At 43.6% G+C, this 21943-nt stretch overlaps 1 protein-coding gene across 3 annotated transcripts in view; it reads right to left on the bottom strand.

The window, feature by feature from the left end:
• Window positions 1-21943, bottom strand: part of htr4 (5-hydroxytryptamine receptor 4) — a 251194-nt gene that overhangs the window by 50873 nt on the left and 178378 nt on the right. For all 3 annotated transcript variants that reach the window (XM_054739381.2, XM_015951925.3, XM_054739382.2), the window contains exon 6: window positions 7894-8507. In XM_054739381.2, the coding sequence (XP_054595356.1) occupies window positions 7894-8507 (614 nt within the window). The remainder of the gene's footprint in view (window positions 1-7893; window positions 8508-21943) is intronic.

The following is a 21943-nucleotide window of genomic DNA, read 5'->3' as shown; positions in this document are numbered from 1 at the left end:
CAAATATTTCCCTCACTCTGCTCTAGTGTTTGCAGGTTGCCATGCCAACAGATAATTGGTGTAAGGTCCCAGGTCTTGCTGAGCTGCCCCCAACCTGCTCAGTAAGCATGACGCTAAAAAGCTCAAACTGGCACATTATATTCCCAAATATAAACAGACGCAACTTTCTAACACTAAGCATTCCTTATTTTTCTAATCCATTTAGTTATAATTTATCATTTGATGGAAATCTAGAAGAAAGATGGGTAGGATTGAATTTCAACTCCACCTCTCAAGTAACTGTAAATGTGAAATCAACAACAAATCGTGTGTTTATGGTAAAATTATGTAGTTGGGTCAGATAGTTTAGTTAAAGCATAAAAAAGCATTTTTATTTGAATATTGTGGAAACATGAACATGAAGATACCCCTAACCATATAGCAGTCATCACAGAGATTTTCTCTGCAGACTGTAAATGTTTTAACAAAATTACATCAGGTTAGAAGTGCACAAGCTCAGTTTTAAGTCTTCCAGCTAACTGCCAAAAGTGTTGAAAAATAGCGCTGCTACCTTCATAATTTATGCTCCTTTCCAAAGCAGGGAAAATAATTCTAAATTTTCAGTTTTTTAACAGTATTGTTGGCCCAGATAATGTCTTTTTATTGCGAATGTGTTTAAACGCTTCAATGTCTTATTGCAGAGCAGCTGAAACAGATCAGCCACTAACACACCTGCCTGCAGAATCCCAGGTAAGGATTTCACAAGTCGTTATGTTGAACTTTTAAAAGCCTCTAACTTAGGCCCTGTCCACACGTAGCCAGGGATCTGCCAAAACGTAGATATTTTTCTACGTTTTGGCCTGTCATCCACACGAAAACGGAGTTTTTTCACACGACAACTGATCTTTTTAAAAACTCCGGCCAAAGTGAAGATCTGCGTTTTCTCCGTTTTGGGTGTCTGTGTGTGGACAGACAAAACCGGAGTTTTAAGGTCCGCAACGTCACTTTCCGCGACAAACAATGCTGACATCACGTGTGCGACCTGTGTTTACACTAGCCGACAGCATGGATGCCCTCAGAGTTGCGCTCGCTTTATCAATTGTCCAAGCGCTTTCTGCTTGTTTGTTTTTGCAAGCGGAATTACTGCTCCTTGCGGAAGACCACAGACGAAGGACGAGGTTAAGAACGGGGGAAGTACTGCCGCCTACAGGTCTGGCATGTCCTTAACAACGTATTTATCCGGGTACGTGTGGACAGAGTTTTTTTTTTAAAAAACGCGGTGGTGTGGATGCAAGTTTTTGGAGGGGCGGATATTCGTTTTTAAAAAAAACCGGCTACGTGTGGACTAGGCCTTAAATTGTGTTTCCTGCCATGAGAACCAAAACAAACAGAAATATATTTGCTGACATTCCACATGTTTTTGGTTTCTGCATTAGCTCCTGTCTTTGTGCGTAAATTAATTAAATCACACTGACTCTGATTTATAACACCTCTGTCTTCCTTTTGCAGTTGTTTATCTCCTTTTTTGTACCCACCTCAATATTCTCCTTTACCTGATCTTTATTTTCTTTCCTCTGCAAGTCCACTGTGCTTATTTTCTCACCTTTCTCACCTTCATATTAATTCACACCCCATCGCTCTCATTTCTTCATCATTTCATCTTTTTACTTACTGTTAAGTCACCTTCCATTCCTTCTTTTACCTCTCATATCTTTTATACTGGCTCTTGCATTTTTCTAATCTTTCTCCTCTACCACTTCAGATCCATTTGGACCAGAACCTGTCGCTATAAGAACAGTTTCCTCCCCTCTGCTATTGGACTCATGAACGACAATCCTAAGGCTGCCCACTCCAGTGTCTTGGGTCCAGACACATGACCCTGTGTTGTGTTTGTACCTGAACTGATCTGCTACACTGTAGCTGTTTCTCTAAGTATTGACACTTTATATTATTATTTTATCAAGATTGTATTCTTACTTCCTATATTTGATTATCTCTGAATTTTATCTTTCTTTTTTGCTAATGTTGTGATTCTCGCACATATGTAGAAAGCAGAGTCTAAACAAGGGCATACAACAAAATAAAACTTTGATTTACTCCTGAAAAGAGCATGTAAGTCTGCTCCTAATATAAAAGCTTCTCACACATGTGATGTTGTGTTCAAAATGTTGTTTTTATATTAGCTCCATCAGCATCATTGTGAATCTAAGGCCCTGTCCACACGTAGCCGGGGATCTGCCAAAACGTAGATATTTTTCTACGTTTTGGCCTGTCATCCACACGAAAACGGAGTTTTTTCACACGAAAACGGATCTTTTTAAAAACTCCGGCCAAAGTGAAGATCTGCGTTTTCTCCGTTTTGGGTGTCTGCATGTGGACAGACAAAACCGGAGTTTTAAGGTCCGCAACGTCACTTTCCGCGACAAAAAAAAATGCTGACATCACGTGTGCGACCTGTGTTTACACTAGCCGACAGCATGGATGCCCTCAGAGCTGCGCTCGCTTTATCAATTGTCCAAGCGCTTTCTGCTTGTTTGTTTTTGCAAGCGGAATTACTGCTCCTTGCGGAAGACCACAGACGAAGGACGAGGTTAAGAATGGGGGAAGTACTGCCGCCTACAGGTCTGGCATGTCCTTAACAACGTATTTATCCGGATACGTGTGGACAGTTTTTTTTTTAAACGAGGTGGTGTGGATGCAAGTTTTTGGAGGGGCGGATATTCGTTTAAAAAAAAAAGGCTACGTGTGGACTAGGCCTTAGTAAGAGGAATTTTTCTCGTCATTTCTGAACTCATGATTTAAAATTTTTTTCTTTTTCACTTTTTGTACTTACCCTGTTACTGAGGTCAAAGGTCAAAAGGACACAAGCAGTTTTTTATCAGACTGAATGGAACATTAATTACATCTCAGTGGTGGTCAGCTAGTTCTTTGTCCACACACATGCATCACTATTGAGATCAGCTGTATGATGAACACATCGACACATCTATGATGTTCTGAGTCAAAAGATGAATGAGTCTTTTTAACCCTCCCTTCCTCTGACTGGTAGCAGAACGCAGGAGGGAAGTGATTCAGCTCACCGTGACTCACACATTCTTTGATGCCACCTTGCATCCCACTCCTAATGAACCTAAAATCTAATTTTGGGCCGCACTGAAACACTCCTGGCATTTTAAGATCTTAGAGTCTGACAGCTCCATTGGCTCTGCCGTAACGGTTAAAGTTTGAATAAAAAAAGGTTCAATTGTCAAATGGGAGTCTGTGAAAAAAGTTCAGATCTCTTTTCATGACTGCCCCTGCAAAGACCCCCTACCTGTGACTTTATATTTCAAATCACATGAAAACGTGTCCTTTTTTTTATTTTTATTTTCACTTTAATGTGTTTTCTGCTGACAAGTGTCCTTTATTCAGGAATTCAAAGGGTTTTGCGTCATGGTGTCTGACTTTTCTGTGGAACAGCTTGACTGAAGTTGTCTTAAAGTGTTTCAACTTTTGTTCTCATTCCATTATTTTGTGTTATTTTCATGGTCCACTCACTCAAGTTCTGTTACTGATTACCAATTATGTGTCATTCAGTCATTAGTTTTTCCTCACCCGGAGTTTATGTGCTCCTTTAAGATGGTGCCTAACCAACCAACTCATGGCATGACATGATTCTGGAAAGTTCATACATATTAAGGTGCAGACACAGGTCTTTTTCTGATAAATGTGAAGGGAAGAATGGATTCAATAAAGTATAAATAAATATTAACAAAATAAGTCGGAAGAATCTTGTAGAACTCTGTTGTAACAAAATGAAGAAATGAGCTTAAAATGATAGAGTTATTCATAACTAAATAAATAAAGATTTCTTTTAAATGTTATCTTTTAGATTGCTGGATTTCCTTTGGGTGTTTTAGCATTTAAGGCTATAATAACCTTACTAAAGGGTACTAAATCCCCAGGACGCCCATGTGGGCTATATGTTGTTGTGAACACAATGCTGTAGAATGATTGAGTAGACACCTTGTTGTGTGGGCTTTCAATTGACAGCAATGCTTAATGGCTGGTTTCCAACACACACAAGAAAACCTCTGAAATCCAGAGATAGTAACAGACTCTGGTGTACAGATCAACTAGACAGTAATGAAAAAGGCAGTATTTATTTCGTTTACTATATAAAATATATATATATATATATATATATAGAGAGAGAGAGAGAGAGAGAGAGAGAGAGAGAGAGAGAGAGAGAGAGAGAGAGAGAGAGAGAGAGAGAGAGAGAGAGAGAGAGAGAGAGAGAGAGAGAGAGAGAGAGAGAGAGAGAAGAGAGATTTTATTTTTCATGATGAATGAATTTTTGAAGACAAAAAGGAAACAAAACCTAAAGAAATATCTCTAAAAACAGCAGGTTATGACTAAAATTCATTGACATTTTGGTAGTGAATAAAAGACGATGACGAAAATTGCTGAAAGCAAAATCAGAAAGCAGGAAATAAACAATCAATGATGAACAAGAGTCTGCTTCTAGACCTGGAGAAAAGGGACACACAACAATACAACAGGAGCAAGTTATCACTGTGTCAACTTGATGAGGAAATATAAAATCAACATTGTTTAACTGAACAATAACACAATATTAAATCATAGTGCATTTAGTGCCAACCACAACCTTAAGACATGTGTTGAACGTGCCCAAGTCCATCCTCGTGTAAGCACCATGTGAGCACCTGTGTGTGTACACGTGCTTGTATATGTAAGGTTTCTCTATAGGAGCGTCCTATAGAGAGTGTGAGGGGCCACAGATCTGCCCCCCAAAGATGTGTAGGAGATGGAGGGAGCTCCAAGTCCCAGAGATCCAGGAGCTGCCCCAGAGCACAGGGACCCCAAGGAGACTGCGACCAGAAAAGCCCCTGCCCCCCTCGAGAGGCGCAGAGGATCGCCCCGGGGGGCCACAACCAGCAGCCGGCAGAGTCCCGGGAGATATCAGCGGCAACCCCACAGGCCCGCCTGATTCCTGATTACCCTCATATATTTAAACCCTCTATTGGTGCTCGTCTTAGTCAGATCCTTGTGCTGTCTACCTGTTGTGTTGGCCTCACTGTCATTATTCATATTAAACTGTTATTTGGCTGGTCAGCCTGCCTCTGCATTTGGGTCCTATTGAAACATTTCCACCTCATGACTAAGACTAAAACTAAATTAAAATGTCTTGTCAAATTAACACTGGAAAGAGGTACAATCTAAATCTTGTCAGTTATACTTCATGTCAAATTGTACTTTGCTCTACATAAGTGGTAACACCTATTAACATAAAAAAAGATTTAGAAAAACTTTCAGGTTGTCAAAAAGGGGATTTCATTTTTTTTAAATGTACCTAATTATGCATTGTTAGGAAGCTTTATTAATAAGCATTACTAATTGCCATAAGAGTTTTTCACATATTTTCCTGCAAGCCTGAGCTTAACATAGATGTTCTTTGTACTGCGTGCAGCACAGGAGTAGAAACAAATAAGACGTCTAACACATAACTTGTTTTTAAGTGAACAGTGGAACTAAATGATGAAAACATTTTAAATCCTAGCTGGTTCTCAATGTTTCTGCAAATAATTGCAACACAATTATAAGCAGCAATTTTAAAATAACGCCTCACAATAACAGCTTGAACTCAGTCCAGGGTAACAAGTCGCTAGAGGTGGTCCACAAATGTCAGACATGAAAAACAGTTACGTGTAATGTCGATTAAACGGGTGTTACTTGACTAGGACTTCTGTGTTGTTATAAACACATTCATTGATTGCTTTCAATGACCTCCAGCTCAATAAAGTCTCAACTGGTAAGCACCAGTTTGGTGCAACTGCTGCTGTGATTTCAACTCAACAAGAAGAAGTCCTCTCACATCAGAAATGAAGTTGCTTTTATTGTTCAGTTAACTTAATGGACCAGCAGTTTCACTGAGGATGAAGTTTAATGCCAAATAAACTTTATCTTTGCTTAAATCCTCATTAGTTGTTTTTCTTTTTCCTTTCTTTCAAAAATACCCTGATGGCCCGATCAGAGAAGCTTTCTCCAAGAAAATAAGATTTACTACCTCACCTTTTTCTGTATGTTTTTCAGAAATAAGTGCAACTAAAGTAATGTAGTAATTCACCATGCACAATGTTAAAATGTATATACAAAATATGAAAAGGGAGAACATTTAATGTGAGGAGATCAATATAAGACTCTGAAGTCCCTAATGGGTTCAAAGGTTACTATAATTCCTCTGTTTTTTCAGCATGGATCCTTTTATAGAACATGAGCAAGAACAACTTGAGAGCCATGAAAAGACTGAAGTGCACCGCTGTCATTAGTGAACAGAGGCAAGGTTATCTAAAAAATACAGACATAGGGGACACTAGGCTTGCATTAATGAGGTATCTCTCTCTCACACACACACACACACACACACACACACACACACACACACACACACACACACACACACACACACACACACACACACACACACACACACACACACACACACACACACACACACACAAACACAGACACACATGTCTTTCTAGTGAAATGCATTCATGTAATAGCTTTGCAAATGCACACGGACTGTAATGATGATTCAAAGAAATAAGGACATCTTTATTATTTCTGAAAAGGAGTCATTTTTTACATAATAACCCCTTCCCCATTCACTGTATTTAATTATGTATATTTTATAGGACAAACAATTAACAAGTGACTCTGATCCTGTATGAACTAATAGTCTTATCTTACAACACACTAAACGATACTTGCAATGCTCATGCAGCTGATGAGTAAGTTATGGCATAAAATATTTAGAAAGATTTTCTCAGCTTCTCTTTATAGAAACAACATGAACTAACTCACTTCAAATAAATGGTAAATAGCCTGTATCTGTATAATGCCTTCTTGGGGCTCTACACCCCCCCCCCCCCCCCCCCCCCCAAGGCGCTTCACAACACAATCAGTCATTCACACGCTGGCAGGAATGAGCTACAATGTAGCTACAGCTGCCCTGGGGCGCACTGACAGAGGCGACACCTGCAGAACACTGGTGCCATCAGTCCCTCTGATCACCACCAGCAGATATGGCGGGTCAAGCGTCTTGCTCAATGACACAACAGTAGCATTGTCTGGTTGGAGCTGGGATCAAACCTGCAGCCTTCCGATTACTGACTATCTGCTCAGAGCTACTGCTGTTCCAGCAGTATAAAATTATCAAGTGTGGAAAACTTAAGAAAAATTGCTAATTTGTTTTACTAAAATGGTCTCACTCTTCATTTTTATTTAGTTTTTGAACACCGAAGATTTTTCTCCTGTATCTGACACAGTTTCACATGTTTTTGCTGTTTGTCTAACTCATGATGTCTAACCGTATGTTATTGTCTCACTGGGCTGCCACTGATTTTGAGTAGTTGGATACACATTGTCCATTACATTTTCAGTAGGACAGTTCTGTGTTAAGTTTAAATACGGCTGGGTCATGTGAGGCATGCAATGTGATTACAGTTACGGAAATCTAATTGTTGTCATGTAGTCCCAAACGCATCGTTATGTTTCAATTTATCCAGACTGTATTTAAAATGTATTCTAAAAAACACTAAAGAGAGAGAAGTTTCAGATATCTGAAGCAACTCGGAATATTTTGGAAGGAAATTGCTGACATAAATATTTTGAACGAGTTCAAAATCTGAACAAAATGAAAGGGAACTATCCAACAGATGCAAGGAAAGTGAAAACCTTTGCAAACGACTTGAGAATTTTTGAAAACAATGTGACAAATGTGATTTTCAGTTTGTCTCCAAGCATCACAGCTCAGGAAGACACTAATTTAGAACGATGTCATCTCAACAGTTTCCGCAGATTCTGACAAAGAACCAAATTTTTCAGAGCGAAAAGATTTGAGAGACTTACTTGAGTACGTGTGTTGAACCGTTGATCTGTGTAACTGTAGTGGCAGTGCTGGGTGCCATGATGGACGGCCTGCTGTACCTCTTCCTCCCACAACATAAAATGATGAGAAAGGCACGACGAAAGGATTTGTTGAGGAAGGCGTAGAGGATGGGGTTCAGCATGGAGTTTATGTAACCCAGCCACAGGCAGGCTGTCCACAGCTGCTCGGGCACTGTGTAGTCTATAAATGGGTCCACCACGTTTGTGACAAAGAACGGTGCCCAACAGAGGCAGAAACATCCCATAATGATGCATAGAGTCTTTGCTGCCTTAGTTTCTGTTCGCATGCGATGGTTGCGTTGATGGTCGGCAGAATCTGAAGCTGCACCAACTCCCACTCCTGTGCCAGCACCAGAAGTCCCAGGAGTGCTGGCCCCAGCCCCGCCTGCCCGCTGCAGCATGCTGATCTGAAGGGCGTGGGCTCGAGCCGTGATGTAGATCCTCTGGTAAGCCAGCACCATGAGGACCAAGGGGATGTAGAAAGCCACCAAAGAGCAGGTGAGGGCATATGGCTTGTTGACCATGAAGACACAGGAGGTGGAGTTACTGCTTGACATGTTGCGCTTCTTCTCAATCTGAACAAAATAAATAAAAAAAATACAAATTATGTAAGACATTAAACCAATGTTTATACTTTACAGCAGGAAAGTCACATGTTTGTTATACTTTACAGCAGAAATGTCATGTTTGTTACCAAATAAAAACTCAGACGTGTGTTTTCCGGAAGACTTAATGATTGATCATCATCAATCAATCGGTCATTATAAATAAAAAAGACCTTGTGTGCTTTCCCTTTGTTAAGCAGAAATATTTTGGGTATCAAATTAAAAGTTTATTGCTTGCGTGGAATGGGTTGGCAGTGGTTCCCAAACTGTTTATGTTTATTAATTTAGCAGACGTATTTTATCCAAAGCGACTTACAATTTTTATAACCTATAGGGCATGTTGTGATCTCCACGCAGAAAGGCCGCAGCCAAGCAGAGTTTCAAACCTGCAACCTCCGTGCTGAGAGGCAACAGTGCTAACCACTGCGCCATCATGCAGCCCACTGGGGTCCAGGACCCCTAAGGGGGTCCCCACAAACGTGTCTGTGCTGAGGTTGTGAGGTTATTAAGCTTTTATTTGTAAAACTTCCACTTCTAAAATCCCAACAACACCCTACAGTATAATCAAAGTTAATGTAAAAGGTATTACTCTGAATGTTTGTATAACTTTTGTAATCAATCATATTTAATGTATGTATGTCTGTAGTTGGGGGTCCTCAAGGAAAAAGGTTTGGGAACCACTATTCTAGAGCTTTATAGCTGCCAAACCACATAAACCAATAATTATTGTAGTTAAATCCAGCTGGAAGTGACAAAAGATCTGGCTGTTAGAATATCTGAGACCAAACCTTTGTGTCTCCACATATAACAGCTTTGAGCTGTCAGGCGTTGACTAGGTCACACAAGACAAGATAAACTCAGTCTTAAGCAGAGACTTTTAGTGCAATAGGGTAAAACATATTTGATATCTTCTATAATGTATTCATTGTTGTTAAGTTGCACAAGAGAGCAGCTAATAAAAACTGTGGGGGGGGGGGACAGGAAAAACAAATAATTTAAAGGCTTATTGACTTGTTGCCATTTGAATACAAAGAAAAAAAATCATTTTACTGCTCATATATAGGGTTGTCACAGTAACCAGTGTAGCGGTAAACCCCGGTAAAAAAGTTGACAATAATAATAACCGTCTTGTTTTTTAAAAAACTATATTATCTCGGTGGATTACCGTGGCTGCGGTGTAGGCGCGGTGACCCTTACCAGCCACCGTATCATCTGCTGAAGTTGCCGGCAGCACATGCGCACTTTGTTGTTTACAACCAAAACTTTCTTGAAGCTAAAGCTGAAATAATGGCCAAAGGAGGAGACGGCAGCGCGCAGGACATTTATTATCCCTCAAAGAAGACAAAGTGGGAAGTATGGACATTTTTTGGATATTTGAAGAATGCCGAGGGACAATTTATAGAAGACGGCTATCCTGTTTGCAGTATGTGCAGAAAAAGTGTCTGTGAAAGGCATCAACGCTTCAAATCTCATGACACATCTGCGTGACCATCACCCACAACTCTACAGTCAACGCAAGGCAAGCTAACGTTAGCGTTTTAGCTAAAATGCGTGATCCGAGGATTTGGGTTGAGGGAGAACGCAACGAGTCGCTATATAAAGCAGCCGCAGCGCCGCTACCTGCATATGAACCGTGTCGCGGACACCCCCATGTTGAAATGACGCTATGCATTACGGGGCTCCCAGGGGCAGATAAGAGTTGGTCTCTCTCCGAGAATAATTACGAATTTAACAATGATTACTGCCTGATGACATTTTCCCAAATCTGCAAAGCTCACTGGAAGGACACAAACCGAGGACAATATTTTCCTGATATAGGGTTTATTACTCAAGTAAGGGTAAAAAAGTATCTGATTGTCATGGTTTGTGCTGAGTCTAACTGTGTGTTGTGCTGAGTTTTTTTCTGTGTGCAGGTGGGTGTGCCTGGAGAGCAGCTGCTGCCTATCTGCTCATCAGTGGTCAGGGGACTTAAGGAGCGTCGGGACAACTCATCAGTGCCGGATGATACTCAACATTGGGTAGAACTCGTGCCAGAACCTTGCCAGTGTTTTGAAGTTTATTTTGCCTCTTGTGTACCTCGCCCTCCTAAACTTATCTGTTCTGTTTTCCTCCGACCTCCTCAGGAGCTTCTCCTCCTCCAACCAAACCTCCATCATCTGAAAATAGACTCACCGGATTTCAACCCTGCCTGCCAGCCCGTCGCTCGCCCCTGACCGCCTGCTCTCCTACCCCCACCTGCCAACCTGAACAATCCGAACTCTGGTGCTCAGCTCCCAGCCACACCTGCCACTCACTCGACCAGCTCAGCCAGGCATGACTTGTCTCCCCCTCTATGCCTTTACCAACAACCAGGAAACCGTAAGCTACTAACTCATATTCCTCATATGTTCAATCTGCAAATACTCACTCCTGTCTCCGCTCTAGAACTCTACCGGAACCACCCAAACTCAGACCATCATCTCCACCTCCCCATCGTTCATGAAAAAAAAAACCTTTTTACTTACCTTTGTCTCAGTGTGTGATTCTGCATGTCGTGGGTCACAAAGCTACTGCCCAGCATGACAGAATCATCCGGCCTTAATTCTGACCCACTCGCAGAATCTCTCCCGCCGGCTCTCGCCTCGACTTTATCCAAACATGAAAATTCCATCCAGTCCCTTCTCGGGTACCAGTCCAAAACAAACCAACACCTGTTTCAATTAGAAGCTATAATCCAGCAGTTAAATGATAAACTAACAGTGTCCGTTCCTTCTGTTCCTCCGTCAGCCGCTCAAGCGCTTCCGGTTAAAACCATTCAATCACCCCGTTTCCATTTCCGGGTCCCGGAGTCCTCTCCATCAGACACCTACCGGGGTGAATTCGGTCAAGTTCGGGGTTTTCTCCTGCAATGTGATCTAACTTTCGGAACGTACCCTGAAACATACAACAGTGACCAAATAAAGATTTCCTACATCGTAGGTCTGCTCCGCGGTCGCGCCCTACAATGGGCAGAGGCACGAAGTCATGATCCTGACTTTCTTAAAGGCACATTACACAATTTTCTCACTGAATTTAGGAATACTTTTGACCATGCTGAAACACCCGCCGAGATCTCAAAGACATAATGGACTATGAAACAAGGTAAACAAACAGTGCTAGATTTTGCCATAGACTTTAGAACCCTCGCTACTACCTCCCGAATGGATCCAGACTCCCTTAAAGGAGCTTTCACCCAAGCCCTTAATAATAATTTACAGGATCAACTAGCTTTTTGTCCTGAGCCAGAAACTTTGGAGGACCTGATTAGTTTGGCTGTCCGTATTGAGAAGAGGCAAAAGAACCGCCCAAAACTTGTCCAGCCATGTTTTCCACCAGCGTTGCCGAACCAATTTACCAAATCCACATCTCCTCCAAAACCCTTTCATGTTCTGGTCCCTCAGGATGAGCCCATGCAGGTAGGACGGGCCAGTCTAACTCCAGAAGAGCGATTACACCGACTCTCCTCCCTGCTTTGCCTTTATTGTGGGAAGCCTGGCCACTTCCTAGCTAGTTGCCCGGTCCGCCCAAAGAAGGAGAGCCCACCAATAATTCCGGGAATACTGGTTGGTGGAAATATGGATAACAAGTCCTCCCGTTGTGAACTAAACTGCTCTGTCTCATTTAATCAGGACTGCTTTCCTACTAAGGCCTTGGTGGATTCAGGTTGTGAGAGAAACCTTCTGGACCAAACAATCGTGGACCGACTCCACATTCCGACGACCCCACTCACCACTCCTATCAGGGCATCATCACTGGACGGTAATTCTCTAACCACCATCACCCACCAGACCGCGCCAGTAAAGTTGTTAATCTCCGGTAACCATCATGAATCTACAACCTTTTTTGTGTTCCCTTCGCCCCAAACTCCGGTTGTTTTGGGTCATGACTGGTTAGTCACCCACAATCCTCACATAGATTGGAAGACAAGTCAAATTTCATCCTGGAGCCCGTATTGCTTATCTCACTGCCTCCTGTCTGCTAACCTCTCTGTCCCAGTTCCAGATTCCAGTACACCTACTCCTCCCGATCTGTCTCTGGTTCCATCTGAATATCACGACTTACAAGCTGTGTTCTGTAAAGACCGAGCCTCCTCTCTGCCACCTCATCGTCCATACGACTGCTGTATAGATCTCCTACAAGGTGCTACATTACCCTCCAGTAGATTATACAGTTTGTCTAAGCCCGAACGAGAATGCATGGCCACTTACATATCAGAATCACTAGCCGCCGGTATAATTCGCCCATCTACATCTCCTCTTGGAGCAGGATTTTTCTTTGTTGCAAAGAAGGATGGTTCCTTGCGCCCCTGTATTGATTATAGAGGGCTTAACCAAATCACAATAAAGAACAAATATCCTCTGCCTCTGTTATCATCCACTTTTGATCCTGTCCAGAAAGCCACCATTTTCACAAAACTAGATCTCCGCAATGCCTACCACCTGGTCCGTATCCGAGAGGGTGACGAGTGGAAGACGGCGTTCAAGACCCCCTTGGGCCATTATGAATACCTTGTAATGCCTTTTGGCCTCACCAACGCCCCTGCTGTCTTCCAGTCTCTAGTCAACTCTGTTCTCCATGATTACATAGATAACTTCGTTACGGTCTACCTCGATGATATCCTGATATTCTCCAGCTCCCTCTCAGAATACCGCCACCACGTCCGTGCTGTACTGCAACGTCTTTTGGAAAACCGCCTCTTTGTCAAAGCCGAGAAATGCGAATTCCACGCCTCATCTGTACAGTTTCTTGGATTCGTCTTGGAGAGCGGGCGGTTGAAGACTGATCCTGAGAAGGTTGAAGCAGTTCGTGATTGGCCCATTCCCACCACACATAAACAGTTGCAACGATTCTTAGGTTTCGCCAACTTTTACAGAAGATTCATCTGCAATTACAGCCAGGTAGCATCACCTCTCACTAAATTAACATCCACTAAGAGAACTTTTGTATGGACCCCTGAGGCAGACACCGCATTTCTGGATTTAAAATCCCGTTTCTCACAAGCCCCGATCCTGTCCCGTCCTGATCCCTCTCTTCAATTCACCGTTGAAGTGGACGCCTCAGACTCCGGGGTGGGGGCTGTTCTCTCCCAGAGATCTCCCTCCGATGACCTGCTTCACCCCTGTGCCTTTTTTTCCAAGAAACTCTCGCCTGCTGAACAAAATTATGATGTGGGTGACCGAGAGTTGCTGGCAGTTAAACTCGCACTGGAGGAATGGCGCCATTGGTTGGAGGGAGCTGAGCACCCCATCATAATTTGGACAGACCACAAGAACCTCGCCTATCTGAAGGAAGCTAAAGACTTAACCCCAGACAATCCCGTTGGTCTCTGTTTTTCACTCGATTCAACTTCACCATCTCTTTCGACCCGGAACCAAAAATGTGAAACCAGATGCCCTGTCCCGCCAGTACTCCACAGATAAGGACCAAGAACCCGCTACCATTCTTCCTCAGTCTTGTGTTCTGGCATACATCACTTGGGATATCTCACAAAAGGTAATAGAGGCACAACGAACTGACCCTGACCCAGGTAACGGTCCTCCCCAAAAACTCTATGTTCCACAACAGGTCCGAGGGTCAGTCATCCACTGGGCACATACGGCCAGGTTCTCAGCACATCCTGGAGTTGGCCGCACCCTTGCATTGGTCCGTCGGTCTTTCTGGTGGCCCTCCATGTTCAAAGACATAAAAGAATACATCAGCGCCTGTCAGGTTTGTGCCCGCAATAAAGGAACTAACCAACCTCCCTCTGGATTACTTAAGCCTCTGCCAATTCCCTCTCGCCCATGGTCCCATATAGCCTTGGATTTTGTCACCGGTCTACCTCCCTCTAAGGGGTTTTCAGTCATTCTATCCATCATCGATAGATTTTCTAAAGCCTGCCATTTTGTCCCCTTAAAGTCTCTTCCTTCCTCCGCCATTACCGCTGAACTCCTCATAAAACATGTTTTCCGCCTGCATGGCATCCCAACAGAAATCCTTTCAGACCGTGGCCCCCAATTCCTTTCCAAGGTTTGGAAGGAATTTGCTACCTCTCTAGGAGCCAACGTCTCCCTGAGTTCCGGATATCACCCCCAAACCAACGGCCAATGTGAGCGACTCAACCAGGAGTTGGAGGCCATGCTTTGTTGCGTGTGCTCCTCAAACCCAACTAGCTGGAGCACCCAACTCCCCTGGATTGAGTACGCTCACAACGCCCATATTTCCTCTGCTACTGGTCAATCCCCGTTCGAATCATCTTTAGGCTATCAACCTCCACTCTTCCCATCTGATCTCCCTATGACCACCACCGTGCCGCAGTTCATTCGACGAGCAAAAAGAACCTGGACCCAGACTCGTGCCGCTTTGAACCGAACTGCCGAACGGAATCGATGGCTGGCGGACCGCCGTCGTCGTCCGGCTCCCCTTTATGCTTGTGGACAACAAGTGTGGCTTTCGACCAAGGACATCAAGCTCAAAGACACCAGCAGAAAACTCTCCCCCCGGTTCATAGGTCCCTATACCATAAGTAAGCTCATCAGTCCCTGGTCTGTTCGTCTCTCTCTCTGCCTCCCTCGCTCAAGATCCATCCAGTCTTCCATGTCTCTCTCATCAAGCCTGTGTCATCCAGTTCGCTATGTCCCGCTTCTGCCTCCGATCCTCCGCCACCTGTCCGTCTTGCTGACGGTAGTCTGGGTTACCGGGTCCGTAGCCTGCTGGATGCCAGGCCGCGTGGCCGAGGTCACCAGTTCTTGGTTGACTGGTTGGGTTATGGCCCGGAGCACCGTCAATGGATCCCCGGTTCTTGGATTGACGACCCGTCCCTCATCAGGGAGTTTGACGCTTCCCGTGCCTCCTCCTCCACCTCCTCCTCCTGTTCGCCGCCGGGTGGCAGCCCTTGAGGGGGGGGTACTGTCATGGTTTGTGCTGAGTCTAACTGTGTGTTGTGCTGAGTTTTTTTCTGTGTGCAGGTGGGTGTGCCTGGAGAGCAGCTGCTGCCTATCTGCTCATCAGTGGTCAGGGGATTTAAGGAGCGTCGGGACAACTCATCAGTGCCGGATGATACTCAACATTGGGTAGAACTCGTGCCAGAACCTTGCCAGTGTTTTGAAGTTTATTTTGCCTCTTGTGTACCTCGCCCTCCTAAACTTATCTGTTCTGTTTTCCTCCGACCTCCTCAGGAGCTTCTCCTCCTCCAACCAAACCTCCATCATCTGAAAATAGACTCACCGGATTTCAACCCTGCCTGCCAGCCCGTCGCTCGCCCCTGACCGCCTGCTCTCCGACCCCCACCTGCCAACCTGAACAATCCGAACTCTGGTGCTCAGCTCCCAGCCACACCTGCCACTCACTCGACCAGCTCAGCCAGCCATGACTTGTCTCCCCCTCTATGCCTTTACCAACAACCAGGAAACCGTAAGCTACTAACTCATATTCCTCATATGTTCAATCTGCAAATACTCACTCCTGTCTCTGCTCTAGAACTCTACCGGAACCACCCGAACTCAGACCATCATCTCCACCTCCCCATCGTTCATAAAAAAAACCTTTTTACTTACCTTTGTCTCAGTGTGTGATTCTGCATGTCGTGGGTCACAAAGCTACTGCCCAGCATGACACTGATTAGAAGGCTACTTGAGTACTGAGTATCATCTGAACTAATATATTTTTAAATGATGACATCAAACAGACAAAACATAAGAAGTTATGGGCAGATATTGCTATTTTAAAGACTAAAGGGGAAAAATGTAAACAAATAACATAATTACAAAATAACAAATTGTAGACAAAATTTAGACACAAACTGAGGACAATATTTTCCTGATATACAGGGTTTATTTAGTTTCCTGAAAATTTAACATGTTTAAAAAAATACCGCGATAATACCGAAAACCGTGATAATTTTGGTCACAATAACCGTGAGGTTAAATTTTCACACCGTGACAACCCTACTCATATATAACAGAAACGTTGCTATTACATAAAAAATATTTTTTTTTATCAAAACAGCTATGTGTCAGTCATCTCTTTCATACAAAAACAATGCAGAAAAGATGAAATTAAGCTTGACAAGCTGAACTTCTGAACTGTGCTGCTGCTCTGTGACAATAAAACATCTTCAGACAACCCAGTCAAATCCAATTGAGGAGCCACAGAGAAACTCTGTTCTAAAAGAAGGCATTCGCATCATCATTAATCACTGTAAAGTCTCCTATACTATTGTCTCATCTATTTGATAGCCTACCACTCAGAGTTGGAAGATGAATGAGATATAAATCAGTAAGTCTTTCTGAAAGAAACCTTCTTTGGCTACAAACCCCTAAGATACTTCACAACACAATCAGTCATCCACCCATCCACACAAACGTTCACATGCTGGTGATAATGAGCTACAATGTAGTCACAGCTACCCTAGGGCACACTGACTGAAGCGAGGCTGCCAAATACTGGTGCCACCAGTCCCACTACTAAAAAATTAAATTAAAAAAATGATTTAAAAACATCCATCCATCCATTTTCAGCCGCTTGTCTGGAGTCGGGTCGCAGGGTCAGTAGCCTAAGTCGAGAGGCCCAGACTTCCCTCTCCCCAGCCACTTGGGCCAGTTCCTCGGGGGGAATCCCAAGGCATTCCTTGGCCAGGTGAGAGACATAGTCCCTCCATCGTGTCCTGGGTCTACCTTTAGGTCTCCTCCCGGTTGGATGTGCCCGGAAAACCACACCAGGGAGGCGTCCAGGAGGCATCCTGACCAGATGCCCAAGCCACCTGAATTGGCTCCTCTCGATGTGGAGGAGCAGCGGGTCTACTCCAAGCCCCTCCCGAATGGCCGAGCTTCTCACCCTATCTCTAAGGGAGAGCCCAGCCACTCTTTGGAGAAAACTCATTTCGGCCGCTTGTATCCGCAATTTCATTCTTTTGGTCACTACCAGAAGCTCATGACCATAGGTCAGGGTAGGAACGTAGATTGACTGGTAAATCAAGAGCTTCGCCCTCTGACTCAGCTCTCTTCACCACGACAAACCGGTACAATGCCTGCATCACTGCAGATGCAGCACCAATCCGCCTATCGATCTTATTCTCCAGTTTTCCCTCACTCGTGAACAAGACCCCGAGATACTTGAACTCCTCCGCTTGGGACAGGACCTCATCCCTGACCCGGAGAAGGCATTGTAACGTGAGGAAATATGGGTTTTCTGTCACAAAGGTGGTGTTGGACTCAGCTGGGTCAACGCTGGGTCGCTGAGAACTTTCACCCACAGATTAAGACCTGAACGCCAGCGAGTCTGGGAGGAAACCATAACATCTGCCACCTGCAGCTTCATGCCAGAAGATGTTGTTCCCACAGAAGATGTTGTTCCCATAAATGTAGTCATAACAAGTCTTAAAACTTCCTTTCTTTATTTTAATGTTAAAGAATAATCAATATAATAATAATAATAATAATGCATTGAACTTATATAGCGCTTTTCTAGACACCCAAAGATGCTTTCACACACTCTCACATTCACACACTGCTAGTGATGGTAAGCTACTTGTAGCCACAGCCGCCCCGGGGAGGTCTGACAGAGGCGAGGCTGCCATTTGGCGCCATCGGCCCCTCTGACCACCACTAACACAGGCAAGTTGGGTGAAGTGTCTTGCCCAAGGACACAACAGCAGGATACCCCTGGCGGGAGCTGGAATCGAACCCATGACCCTCCGATCATAAGGCAACCCGCTCTACCACCTGAGCTGCTGCTGCCCCATTTTGCTCATTATAAATGTGTTTAATCAAATGAATGATTCTTATGCTTTGGGTAATTATAATGGATTAATGAATCCATACTTAATTAGATAATGTTTGAGGATGTTTGTTACCGACCTTCACACACACACTCAAACACACCCACACACAGATTCTCACAGTAAACTCCAAAACACATTTGCTGACGCACACGTTTGCTTTGAGAAGAGAAAGGCTTTTGGTAAGTTTCAGTCTTATTGATTTCAGTTCGTGCTTGACAACGAAAGAGAGAGGACGTGTGAACAACCGCTAACGGGGGAACGGAGCCCACCGGCTCAATTCCCCCCCCCCCCCCCCCCCCCTCTCACGCTGTTCCTGCCAAGCCAGACAGGACAGCTGAATCGCAACTTCTAACGCAGACTCGTCCAGAGTTTTTGATTTCTGAGTGAATTAAACTTAACAAAGCGCATCGACAAAACGCTTTATCATCACGTGTACCGAGGTCATCTCCTGGACCGGGTCGCAGCACGCCTTCGTCTGCCAGCCGAGGTGTCACCCCTGGATGAAACATCGTCCTTTGACGTCCCGGGTCCAAGAGGAGGGTCCGAATACGGTGAGACAGAACACGAGAGATAGCGTTGATGCACCTTTTCCAACAAAACCTAAGTTTATTCAAACCATCACTTTTCACTCAGACACCTGTTTCTTCCTGAAGCAAAATCAGATACACACACGCATCCATCTCACCTCATGTTCAATTCTCAATACACTTTGCACACACACGCATCCATAACCACATCATATTACTCTCAATCTTCATTCACCAACAGAAGGTCTATTTGAGCAAGAACAGCATATCAACTGTTAAAGATTGTCCCACAAAGTTGCCAATGTTGATTGTTATTTCCTGTTTGTCAATTTCAAAATCATTAGTTTAATTTGAAGAATTAAAACTTTTAATTGTGAAACTTGTTTCTTCATTGAACTGAAACACAGACCCACGGATATTATCGACAGTTTATCGATGAAAACAACCTTTGAGTCTTCATAAAACTATACAATTTGGTTATTAATTTAATAAAATTAATATCACAAATTTTCATGTAGAATGGTTCCTCTTTCATAAAAGAGCATAAACCACAATGCTACAGCATTCTACTCTTTTCCTAATCAAGACCATGGTCTCAGATTTAGAGGAGCTGATTCTCATCCCAGCTGCTTCACACTCGGCTGCAAACCGCTCCAGCGAAAGCTGAAGATCATGTTCTGATGAAGCCAACAGGACCACATCATCTGCAAAAAGCAGAGACCTGATCCTCAGGCCACCAAAACAGATGCCCTCAACACCTTGGCTGTGCCTAGAAATCCTGTCCATAAAGGTTATGAACACAATCGGTGACAAAGGGCAGCCTTGGCGAAGTCCAACTCACTGGGAACGAGCCCGACTTACTGCCAGCAATGCGGACCAAGCTCTGACACCGGTCATACAGGGACCTAACAGCCCGTATCAGAGGGCCTGGTACCCCATACTCCCAGAGTGCCCCCCACAGGGCCCCCTGAGGGACGCAGTCAAACGCCTTCTCCAAATCCACAAAACACATGTAGACTGGTTGGGCAAATTCCCACGCACCCTCCAGGATCCCCTTAAGGGTACAGAGCTGGCCCAGTGTTCTGTGGCCAGGACGAAAACCACATTGCTCAATTTAGTTTTCAATTCACGTTTATTTATATAGCGCCAAATCACGACGAGAGTCATCTCAAGGCACTTCACATAATAAACATTCCAATACAGGTCCGTTCATTAAGCCAATCAGAAAAAAAGTTTCCTATATAAGGAACCCAGCAAATTGCATCAAGTCACTTACTGGTGTCAGTGACTTTACAGCAATCCTCATGCTAAGCAAGCATTTAGTGACAGTGGAGAGGAAAGCTCCCTTTTAACAGGAAGAAACCTCCAGAGGATCCTCCAGTGGGACTGCCCCCAGGGTCCACGCGATATTGTAGAGCCGCGTCACTCAACACAGCCCCACAACATCCAGAGCCTTAAGGAACTCTGGGCGGATCTCATCCACCCCTGGAGCCTTGCCACAGAGGAGCCTTTTAACCACCTCAGTGACCTCAGCACCAGAGATATGAGAGCCCAACTCAAAGTCCCCCGACTCTGCTTCCTCACTGGACGACCAACATGCCCCACCTCCAGGCTGACCCATGTCCGGGCGAGGGAACATGGTTTCCATTTATATTATTCATCATAAGAGATGTCCTTTTATCTGTAATGCAAAACTGGATCTCAAATATACAGTCCTACCTAACTTTACCATACTTCTAGACATTTTATTTCCCCATTAATCACCACCTTTGAAATTTTTCTGCAAAGGGCAAATATTGACCTAAACTGCATATGTCTCATCATAAAACCAAGTAACCAAGTAACATCACGGCTTACCATATTAAATACCAAATTGTGATTTCATTGTAAAAGCTACCAGAACCCCATGCTAGGCTCAAAATGAGTGGACTTTGGTGTGACTGTGTGTAAAACCACAGCATCTTTGGCTAAGGGGCTAGGGATTCCAGAAACACAAAAACAGCGGAGACCAACATAAACAACCACAAAGACGTAACATGCTCTGTCTCTTGTCACCTTAGTTCTGGTTGTTTTGTTGTGTTGTAGAACTTTGGTTTGTGCCAGAACTGACCAACCCAAAGAATATTCAAGCAGCTCTAATTAGACCCACAGAGGGCCCCCGACTGCACAACACCAGTTTTGGATCCCAGCTCCAATGAAGGTGTGTTTGTGTGTTATATTGTGTTTGCCAGTTCTGTGGCTGCCAATCAGAACTAACCAGTCCCATTGTTGAAAAGCAGCTGAGACTGGAATTCAGACAACTTTCTCTCTCTCTTTCTCATTTCTCTCTGGATGTTAACTTTTAACAACCAAAATTAAATAAATAAATACATAAATAAATAACTCAATTAAGATGTCTATAATTTATCAATTTTACTTTAAGATTACCTGGATTTGGATCAAAATGCGCTAACAGCTTCATCTCACAAAATGATCACGGTAAAAGAAATTTAATAACTGCATTTCATATAAAACCCAAAGACAGCTAATATGGTGATTAAAATGGAATGCAATTAAAAGCAAGTCAGGAGAGAGAGCAAAGAAGAAAACAGAAAAAAAAACAGCCCAAGCGGTACACCTAAGCAACAGACAGAACCAACCTGATCCAAATTTCAATTATTTTTTTGACTGACTTATTTCAAATTTCTCCCATCAAGTTAACCTAAAATAAGGAAAAGGTAGATGGGTTCACCTTTTCATTTTTTTGATAACAAAGCTTCCATGAAAGTTAAATGCATACTTTCTTGGTTCGTTTTTAACATAATTTTTCAGTCACTAAATTCAAGCCAAGCGTGAGTAAACCACTGTTGGGTCAAAAAATAAAAACAAAAATAGAACAAACTAATGGTAATTTCTGAAACAGTTTTTTCTTCTTTTATTAGAACATATATCTGAATATTAATTTATGATAGTAATCTGTGAACCGTTGTTTGATGTTTCTACATAAAGGGTACCATACCCACCATATAGAGCACTTTCAACACAGCATCACAACTGACCAAAGTGGTGAACATTGGCAAAGACATTGATAAAACAATTAGGTAAAACAAAGCCACTACCGA

This window comes from Nothobranchius furzeri, chromosome 1 (assembly GCF_043380555.1).
Source record: "Nothobranchius furzeri strain GRZ-AD chromosome 1, NfurGRZ-RIMD1, whole genome shotgun sequence".
Classification (NCBI taxonomy): domain Eukaryota; kingdom Metazoa; phylum Chordata; class Actinopteri; order Cyprinodontiformes; family Nothobranchiidae; genus Nothobranchius; species Nothobranchius furzeri.
Note: the sequence above shows the minus strand (reverse complement) of the source record. Positions and strands in the feature narration are given on the sequence as shown.